This window comes from Kogia breviceps, chromosome 1, assembly GCF_026419965.1.
Source record: "Kogia breviceps isolate mKogBre1 chromosome 1, mKogBre1 haplotype 1, whole genome shotgun sequence".
NCBI classification, from domain to species: Eukaryota; Metazoa; Chordata; class Mammalia; order Artiodactyla; family Physeteridae; genus Kogia; species Kogia breviceps.
This window is the reverse complement of record NC_081310.1, coordinates 74,926,595-74,936,701: the sequence shown is the minus strand read 5'-3', so window position 1 is coordinate 74,936,701 and position 10,107 is coordinate 74,926,595. Positions and strand designations below refer to the sequence as shown.

Here is a 10,107-nt window from a genome sequence, read left to right as displayed (position 1 = left end):
GGGCGGGGGCGGGGGCTTCCTCTTCCCTCCGGGCCTCTGCTGCCTCCGTGCGGTGCTTCCCTGCATTGCACCTCGGGCCCCTGTGCACGAGCTCGGACCGCCCCGCGCGGTTCATCCTGAGCCCGGTGCTGTAAGGATGGGGCTTCGGTGGCCAAAACCTTCCCAGGTCTTTATGCTTATTCAGCTGAGACCAACAGCCGGCCAGATCCCCTCTCCTCTTTCTCCGCTCACACCAACGCCCGCTTGCCCTCTGGTGACAATGCCACTTCCCTTCCCTGGGAGAACAGCCCTGGTGGATTTATAGCGGTGGGATTTCCCTGGGCTAAAAAACGGACGGAGGGTACTTTGTCCCAGACTCCACCACCCTCCTTTCCTTCCTTCCCTATCGGTATAAACACATGCGGGTGTGCACACCTTACCGGGTTGTCAGATGCTGCCTTTCGTGTTTTGTGCGCTGGAGGAAGGCAGGAAGGGAGTGTTTCTTCTCTCACCTTGTCTCACCCCCTGGGGCCACGCCACCCTGATCCCTGGGTGCCAGATCCTCTGTCTCTTGGGGTTTTGAAGGTGATGGAAACCTGTTCGTTTGGGCCAGAGTGTTTTTCCCCTTTCTCCTTAAGAGTGAATGCTTAAACTACCCGCTTTGTGGTCATCAAATTCAACCGAATTCATGATCCGTAAATTCCCTGGGTAAGAAAGAGGCCATCTGGGTGTTGGTCGTGACTCTTGTTATGTCCGTGGTTCATAAAGACAGGCCACACCCTGGTCTAGAAGGAGAGAGCTCCCCACTCCCCGTACTGGGCCCCGCGCCACCTCCTCACCTGCTTCAGGTCACGTGGTCCTTGTTGGCCTGGCAGTGTTTCTTTTGACTGTTGGCCCTCCAGCCAGTTAACGAATGTGTCATCATTGAAGTCCCCAAACATGCCTCGATGGGCCTCCCTTCCTTAGGGGCATTCAGAAGGATGAGAAGGCCAGTGATGAGGGGAAGATGGGGGGAGGGGAACGAGGCTGAGGAGGTGAGGGAAGAGAGCATGCGGCGTGAGGGAGAGGTGGGGAAGAGGGGGAGGGAAGCAGGAGTTGAATCTCTGCTTCCTGCGCTGAGTAGGAGAGTTTACATCTGTCCCCTTTACTTTCCTAGGAAGCCGTGGTGCGGCTTCATTGTGTGATTTGAAAGGTTGGAATACAGGCTTATGAGTTGCTAGACTCGCCAACACACATATATCCAAGCGTGTTCTAGGGACCTTCAAGGACACTGGCATTGGCAGTGGAGGCCGGCCGCACCTCTGCTTCTCCCTCTCCTCCCAGCTGACAAAGGGTAGAAAACCTCCCAGATTCCCCCAAGGGGCTTTCCTTGGTCCTAGGGTGTCTCCTGCACAGGACCGGGCAAGAAGTAGGTGACCCAAGGGAGCTGGGCTCTCCCAAAGGATCAGTACCCCATGTCCAGTGCTCTGCTGCACCCCTGACAAAGCATTCACCACCCCGTCCCCGTTTTGCTATACATTTTGAGCACTTCAGGCTAAAAAAAAAAAAAAAGTTCAGCGGACGGATAAGGGCTTTCAAGTCAGTCCATCTGGGTTGAATGTCCTGGTCTCATAGCAGTTAGTGTGACTGTGAACTAGTTTCCTTATTCATCAAAAGGAATAGTCATGCCTACCTCATAGGTTTCTGGCGAGGGTTAGATAAGTGATACATGTCAGTCATCTAATACACGCCTGAAACGTAGTAAGTGCTTAGTCAGTCCTAGGTTCCCCTTCCCAACACTTCTGTGCGCCCCAGTCCCGAGCTACTTTTCTAAATAGGAGATGGTGATTGGGCGGGGTGGGCAATAAAAAGGTGTGCAATTAGGTAAGCCACAACTTCCTCCAGATTAGTCATTAAAACATTTATTACTTTCATTGAGCCGTGTGAAGGAATATGAACTTTTAGAAGAAAAGTAAGGCTTTTGCGTGTCACAAAGGAAATGGAACTAACAGGCAAGACTCTAAGTTAAAAGAAGCCCCAATAGCTCAGAATCGGCAACTGAGCCGGTGGCACCAGCAGCTGCAGTGAATCACCTCGTCTGGCCGTCCCCTGGAGGGAGGGTAAGGTAGAAAGCTTCCTGTTGGGCCAGTGATGGGTAAGGGTTTCTGGTGGAGGGAGGAAGACAGTAAGATGATCATCTTATAAAAGGGAGGCAGGAGGACCCGGCCTTGTGCCTGTGTTATTTGCCATATGAATCCGGAAGGGGAGAGCGTGACAGACATCTCCTAACTATACCCACATCCACATCGTTGTCACCCCCAGATCAGTGAGTCTTTGTTTTCAGGGTCTCCTTGTGCTGTTTCACCAGGGAGCCGACCCACTCCTTGGTTTTCTGCTTAGCCTCCTCCCAGGTGAAGAGGGGCTCATACCCCAGCTCTCGCTGAGCTTTCTTGTAGGAGAAGGTGAACACACTGTTTGACAGGGTTACCAGGTGGCAGTTGAAGGGGGGTCGATATTTGTAAATTGGACTGAGCAAGAAGCTCACTATTTCCAGCAGGAAGGCAAGCCAATACTTCAGAGAGACAGGAAGGCTCATCCCGGAATCCAGGCAGAGGCCCCATTCTTTGCCCAAAGTGTAATTGAGGTCATCATAGCTTTGGTGAGGTGTGCCATCTGAGATGTAGTAGAACTGTCCTTGGATGCTTGGGGCCTTCTGGGGGTCCCGCAGGGCCCTCAAGGCCAGAATGTGGGCCCAGGCCACGTTGCCAACATAGACTGGGTTGACTCTGGAGAACTTGCAGTGATTTGTCAGGATGCCGTTGTTCTTCAGGGCACTGTCCACATGGGCAAAAAGTAATGGGCTCCCCTCCCCATAGATATACATGGGCCTTAAGGCACAAGTGTACAAGGTGCCACCATTTTTAAGAGCCCACCCATTAGCTCCCAGCACCGCCTTCTCGGCAAGCTTTTTGCTGTACGGGTACGGAGAGGACCATGCCGTTTCAAGATGCTCTTCTTCGTGGCCGTCCTGGATGATTTCCCTGTAGGAGTTGGGCCCAGCCACCTCTATGGTGCTGGTGTGGATGAAGACAGGCACACTAGCCTGGACACAGGTCTCCAACAGGAGCTGGGTACCTGCCCACAGGGAGCACACCGTCAGTGTCAGGAAATAGTCCAGAGCCAGCCATGCCATGGACCGTGTCTGCCCCTAACCCTCAAGGGAGGTGGCTATTGCACATGAGGGGTGCATTCTTGTGTGTTTCTGGCTGAGATCAGATTATGCTAAAGCCACAGGACAAAAGCAAAAATGAAAAGAGGCCAAGATTTGGATTCTGGAGAGCAAGCATTTCTAGGCTTTTGGATTTCATGGACCAGTGTATGTACTTTTAATTTCAGAAAAGGACAAGTTGCCACTTTATATTTTGCGGAGTAAAGAGATTTAAAAATGATCATTTATCATCTCTACCACCTCATTAAAGATAGGCTATTTTAACTTAAAAAATTAGGAGGCCATACTCTTAGAATAAGGACAGCTCTGGTCCTTAGGCAAAAGAGGACAGCTGAAGGATTCACATCACACACACACAGACACACACACAGAGTTGTATATAGGTAATATATACTCTTAAGATCACATTGAACTGTTCGTATTTTTCTCCTTTTTTTTTTTTTTCTGAAGACCAATAAAAACTTGTCACAAGGACGTTTTTTTGACTCACTGAGCAAATGATTGGTGGGTTCTGGGAAGAAGCTGGAGATCCAGACTCTGTTTCTGATTGTGTGTTTCCTACAAAGGCCACTGCTAATTGTGGCTGTGGCTTGTTTACCCAGGTATGAAAAGTCGGGGCGGCAAAGCTTCCTTTTGCTTAGCTTTCTGGAGCTAGCACCGGCCTTGTGTGTTGAGCCGGAGGAAGAAGCAGAAAGCAGTGCACCCTCTGCTGGTAATATCTATCATGGGAGGATCTTGCAGAATCCCTTTCTCTGGGTAGAATTTTAGCTCATGGAGGTAATCCAGAGTGCCTTCCTTACAAGAAGGAAGCAATTTCCTGGGCAAAGCATCATTTTGGGGTGGTATTTTAAAAAATCCTTTTTCAGGTCTTTGTGCAATTTGCTTTTCAGGAGAGACAGCATCCTTTTAAAAAAATTAAATCTAGAAGCAGAGAAAATTCGGAGCTAATTTACCTGCAGAGGGAGAAATGGCCATGATTGTGAAGTATTTTCTAAACCTTTCAGTGATGCTAGTTTTAGTCAATGGAGGCCTAACACTTCTCAGGGATTTCAAATCCCCTGTTGTTGGGAGCTGTGGAGAGTAGAAATGATGAGAGGGGGGCCAAAAACTCAAGACTGGTTAATCTTAGCACCCTCCTGGCAATATGGAGGTGACTGGGGGTACGGCTAAGTTGAAACTAGAAATGGTCTTTTTTGAGACAGTGCAATTTTAGGCTGGAGATGCAAAAGCAATGAGTTGCTTTAGAAAAGGAGTCTCTGAGTAGACTAACTCTGGCGGACAGGGTGTGGAAGGCAGATGGACTGGGGTGCTGTGGTCCTAGAGAGACTGGCCTCCAGGGTTCAGAGGGACGATACTACACAGCAAGCTAATAAGGGATTTAAGCTAATCCCTTGAGTGACTGTGTCTAGATTTAAGGTAAATTGGAAAGCCACAGTTCAGAAAGAGCCACCAAGCACTTATGGGATGAGGATCTCAAGAGGGTGTACTTTGGGCGCCTGGCTAGGAGCTACTCTTCAATAATAGATCTGGTAGTGAGCTGAAGAGATGGTGGTATTATGGATAATGGGAAACTATTCTTGTTAAGAAAATATTACAGGAAGACAAGTGCTGGCTCATTCTGTACTGTCAGACCACTGTGAGCCAGCTTTGCTAGTTTTCTTGTGAGGAATCCTTCTGGGGGGGTGAGCAGGAAGGCTCTGGCATGTTCTTTACCCTTATTATCCTTCCTTTGCAAGAAGTCCTGCCTGAAGGAAACCAGCCCAGAGCTGTGGCCCGTCACTCCTAACTGACTTGGGGGTACCTCATACCACAGAGCTCTTAGATCTTGGCTGTATGGTGACCCTCAACTTAGGGCCACACAGAAAAACTAGCATGATGACCAAGGAAGCACTAGTAAGTTCTGGTTCCAGCCCAGTGGAGACAGGAGGTGGTTGGATAGCAAGAGGTTGAGGTTGGAGCTGAGTCAGCACTTGATTGGACCAACAGAAGGGTTTTCATGGCCTTTGGACTCACACAGGTGGGGGTTTAAATTCTAGCCCTTTCGTTCCTCCCCATAGGGCCTTGGACAAGTCACTTAGCCTGTCTCAGCCCTAGTTTCCTCATCACAAAACCTGAGGATGATGGCCTTGAATCTCTGTTGGTGGTGATGAGGAAAAATACTTGGTGCCCACCCAGCAGGTGTTCACCAGCCTCCTCCTCACTTATCCCAGCTTCTGACCCTCGCTTGCCCCCTTCCCTTCAGCTCCTTCCCAGGAGCCTGTACCTTTCACATTGACATTCATGATGGTCTCTCGCTGAACGGCGTTCATGACGTCAATGACAGAGGCAGTGTGGATGACCACCGAGGTGCCCTGGCAGGCTTCCTTCAGGCATTTTTCATCCAGGATGTCTCCTTCCAGCAAGGTCAGCCTGATCTTGCTCTGGAGCTCTGTGTGAACAGGAGTCAGGTCACTGGCAGGCTTTCTGGATCTGGAAGATTCCTGATGACCCAGGTCTTTAAGGACAGGTAGATTGTGGGGAATGAGGAGTGGGGAGGGAAGAACATCCCATGGAAGGACCAAGTCAACAAGGTCACAGAAATCAGAATGTGTAGCATTTCTTAGGAAAGAGCAAACATCTCTTTCCATCCCATCTCATTCTAAAAAAGAGAGTTTGAGCAGTGAGGGGTCAAGAGTGCCTGGAACACAAAATTGTTAAAGAGAGTCATGGGGAGTTTATAAAATTCATTAAGGAGAGAATCTGCATTTAATTCGGTAGGGAATGGGGAATCTGGTATGGGTTTGGAATTAAAGGAGAAATGTAAACAGAGTTGTGCTGTAGGAAGCAAACCCTGGCTGCAGTATTATAAAGTGGATCAGTCTAGTGGATATAAGAGAAAGCAAGGTGATTGAGGGATTAATCATACCGTCTGTACCACAGTTCACATGGGGAAGACTGGAACTGGGGATCCAGGAGTGGGAGCCAAGAAGGGGAGAGGTACACAAGGTTCGACTTTCAGACCTTACCTTGCCAAGTCCTGGTTCTTACTGGTGATGGGCTGGGAGGAAGAGTCAAAGGTAGCCCGAGTTTTTCCCACTTGAGTGATCAGGAGGATAGTGGCGCTTATTAACAGGAATTTAGGATGGGCCCGAAGAATGGATTTAACTGAAAGAGCTCTTATTAGGTATCATCAAAAGCAGATATTAATGCTGAAAATGAGACAGCCACTGAGGGACTAACATTCCGGCCATCTAGCCAAGGGTTGCAGAGACAACATCAGGGTCTCTGGCTCCTCTGAAGCCCATGGGAAGTGGCGCTACTGTAAACTACTGGTAACATCATCACCTCAGATTAGCCCATGACATAAATGCCACGCTACATACAGTTTGGATAAATACCCTGCACTTATTGTGTGCTTTTTATTTTGCACACGACTTTCAGCTTTCTGATTTCCTTTCACAGCTATCTCATGAGATAGGGATTCTGACTTCCACTTTACAGGCGAGGAAACCGAGGCTCAGAGAGGGTGAGGAAATGTCCAAGTCACACTTCTAGTGAAGACTCTAGCCCGGCCCCCCCTTCTCCCCGCCCCCCACCACCTTCAAGCCTTGCTTGCTCTCCCATCACCCACACACAGGACTGGCACTTTTCTAGGTCAGAGTAAGGACGTCAGTTTAAATGAAATTGGAAATGGATGGGCAGAGAACAGTGAGAGAGAGATTCAGAGTGAAAAATAATTCAGGGCTGCAGAATTTCCTTCTTGGGTTACAACTTGGAAGAACCTTAAGCTTGCTCTCCTTAAGCCTCTGCAAAATTAGCTCCGCCCCAATGCTTCCACTCCAAAAAGGCCACGACTGCCCTGCCCCTCCCTTACTCTGCCTCTCTTTCAAGGCTAACTTCAGCAGACTGGCTAAAAGGAATTGCTATGCCCTGAAGCCCAAGGCCAAGGCCAAGGGCTTGGCCTTTACCCATTAGCATGCAGGGCTGCAGGGAGAACAGCAGAGGGCGCTGTGTATGCCTCGGAGGTGGAGCCCTAGCTTCCTCCTCCAAGGCTCTGTGGACTTGGCCAGTGTCTTGCATAGACTGAATATGCAGTTGCTTACGTGGTGTGAACTGGATTGGAGGGAGGCCCAGAGAGAAGCTACTAGACAAACTAGTGGTTAAGAGTACAGACGCTGCAGCCAAACCGCCTGGGTTCAAATCCAGCTTTGCCATTTTCCAGGTGAGGGACCTTGAACAAGTTAATTAAGCTCTGCAACGTCTGCATGTTTGTGTCCCCTCAAATCCATTTGTTGAAATCCTAATGCCAATGTGATGGTGTTAGGAGTTGGGGGGATCTCTGGGTGGTGATTAGGTCATGAGGGTAGAGCCTTCACGAATGGGATTAGTGTTCTTCTAGAAGAGACCCCGGAGAGATCCCTTGCCCCTTCCACCATGTGAGAACCCAGGGAGAAGGTGCAGGCTATGAACCCAGAAGAGAGCTCTCACCAGGACTTGACCCTGCCTTAATTTTGGACTTCCAGACTCCAGAATTTTGAGCAATGCATTTCTGATTATAAGCTACCCAGCCTGTGGTATTTTGTTGCAGCAGCCTGAATGGACTGGATTCTTCTGTGCTTGCATTCTCATCTTTAAAAAAAGGAGGACACTGTTACCCATCCCAGAGGATTGTGATGAGGAACAAATGAGTTGACACACATAAAACACTTAGCGCAGTGCCTGGCACAGAAAGAACACCGTGAGTGGTCTCTGTTATTATCTTGACAGAGACCCCTGCCCACCCATGACAGCGCCTGACTTATTCATATTGGGGAGATGTTCCTCTTAGGTTGAGCATCGCCCTCTCTGGGCGTAAGTTGTCAGACTGCAAATATTGCTGAGATGTAGGGATTACAAACGGTTGATGTTGATCAGTTGTGAATTTTTAAAAAAAAAATCAGAGACGCTGTTGAAGCAGAGGATAGAGGAAATAGGATGTTTACAGAGGTCAGGGGAGAGGAAAGGAGAACAGAGCAATGGGCAGGGTCCAGGAGAGCGGGCTGGGGACGGGGGGCTTTGTGTGGGGAGAGGGGTCCTCTGGGCAGCCAGGGCCTGCATGTAGACAGCCAGTCCACTGGGGCTGGAGAGGAGGACAGGGATTGGTTTGGGGGCGCATAAGGGGGAAATGGCAGAAACTGAAGATTCACTTTGCCAAGAGTCAGCCCTAGGGCCGTGTGATTGGAGTTCTAGTCTAAGCTCTGCGACCCATTAATCCGGGTAGCAAGTCACTTTACCTTTGTGGACCTCAATTTCCTCATTGTCCGGATGGGTGTTACCCCTCTCCTACCTTCCTCACAGGGTTATTTTGAGGATCTGGGGGGCAATACACGTTGGAAAATACACTATAAATCAAGCTTTTGCATTGGCACCATGGGCAGCAATCTGGAAAGAGAGGCGTGAGCTGCTTCAGCAGATTCTGCAGTCACTTCCTTGCGGTGATGAGGAGAGAGGCGAGTGATAAAAAGAGATGTACAGGGAACCCACGCAAGGTGTGTCCGCACTCATGCTGCCTCTTGTTCTGTTTCTGGCTCCCTTGCTGCAGGCTAGTGCATGCTCTGCACTCCCCTCTCTCCTGCTCCCTCTCTAATTCTCTCTCTCTCTCTCTCTCTCTCTCTCTCTCTCTCACACACACACACACACACACACACACACACACACACTCACACACACTCGCTTCACCTCTCTTCCTTCTATTTCACCTTCACTGGAGATGCTCAATGAAGCCACAGAAAGACCAGAGCAATCAAAAGGGGCGGGGAGGGCTTCCCTGGTGGCGCAGTGGTTGAGAATCCGCCTGCCAATGCAGGGCACACGGGTTCATGCCCCAGTCCGGGAGGATCCCACATGCCGCAGAGCGGCTGGGACCGTGAGCCATGGCTGCTAAGCCTGTGCGTCCAGAGCCTGTGCTCTGCAACAGGAGAGGCCACAACAGTGAGAGGCCCGCATACCACAAAAAATAAAAAAAATAAAAAAATAAAGAAAAAAAAAGGGGTGGGGACCTGCTGGTGGGGTCTCCAGCAGGGTCTCCAGGTTAATGGCACTTGCTCGCCCTCTGCAGATGGTACATAGCAAGTGACAAGTCAAAAATCATCAGAACATTGAAGACTTGTTGACAAGGGAGAAAACTGAAACGTGATTTTCTGGATGAGAAGAACAGAGGCTGAAGTGGCTGGTCTAGAGCCACCCTCTCTAATCCTGGGTCAGGACCAGAATCATCTCTGGACACCATCTGTGATTACACCGTGGTATTACCCCATCTGTAATCTCCTCTCCAATAACATGGAATTAGCCTTGATTTGACTACAACTTTCCTTAAGTCGTTAGACAAGAACCCCCTCCCCACACCTATGCAGGGTTTAAAATGGAGCTACACACCCACGACTCAAGTTCACTTACTAGAAAATTCCTCCCGAACTTCTGGTCTGAAGACTTTGTCTAGCACCCGGATCTCCTGCAGCTCCTTCTCCTCCACCAACAAGCGGACGATCCTCTGACCCAGAAACCCTCCTCCTCCTGTCACAAGGCAGCTCCACCCTGCCATGGCCAAACCTGGGCAACGAGAAACACTTGCCAGGAACCAGAAAACACTGGGTAGCAGTATGGATGAGAGGTTGACACAGGAGAGAGCCTAAAAGAAATGTCAAGTGATTACATGCTCATAAAAACCCACTGTGTTCCTTCTACCCCATTTTTGCAAAAATCCCATGCACCCCCTCCCAGGAGTAGCTGAAAGAAAATGAAAAAGCTCTAACCTGTTGCAAGCCAGATGAAAGAGCTGGGTTCTGGTCTCCTTATCTCCCAAAGACAGGACTGGAGGGAGCTTTATGTGCTGTTGCCTCTGACCCAGCCCACTTCACCTTGAACTCTTACTCCATAGTCATTGCTCACCCCTGGTCACTTCA

General features: G+C 49.6%; 1 protein-coding gene across 1 annotated transcript; it reads right to left on the bottom strand.

The window, feature by feature from the left end:
- Positions 1-1,867: 1,867 nt before the first annotated feature.
- LOC131755112 (3 beta-hydroxysteroid dehydrogenase/Delta 5-->4-isomerase) lies at positions 1,868-9,748 on the bottom strand. The gene is made up of 3 exons (XM_059061354.2): positions 9,602-9,748; positions 5,451-5,615; positions 1,868-3,093 (listed from the first exon to the last, which is right to left on the bottom strand). Exons 1-3 carry the CDS (start codon positions 9,744-9,746, stop codon positions 2,282-2,284), a joined length of 1,122 nt encoding a protein of 373 aa, XP_058917337.1. The 5' UTR covers positions 9,747-9,748; the 3' UTR covers positions 1,868-2,281.
- Positions 9,749-10,107: the final 359 nt, after the last annotated feature.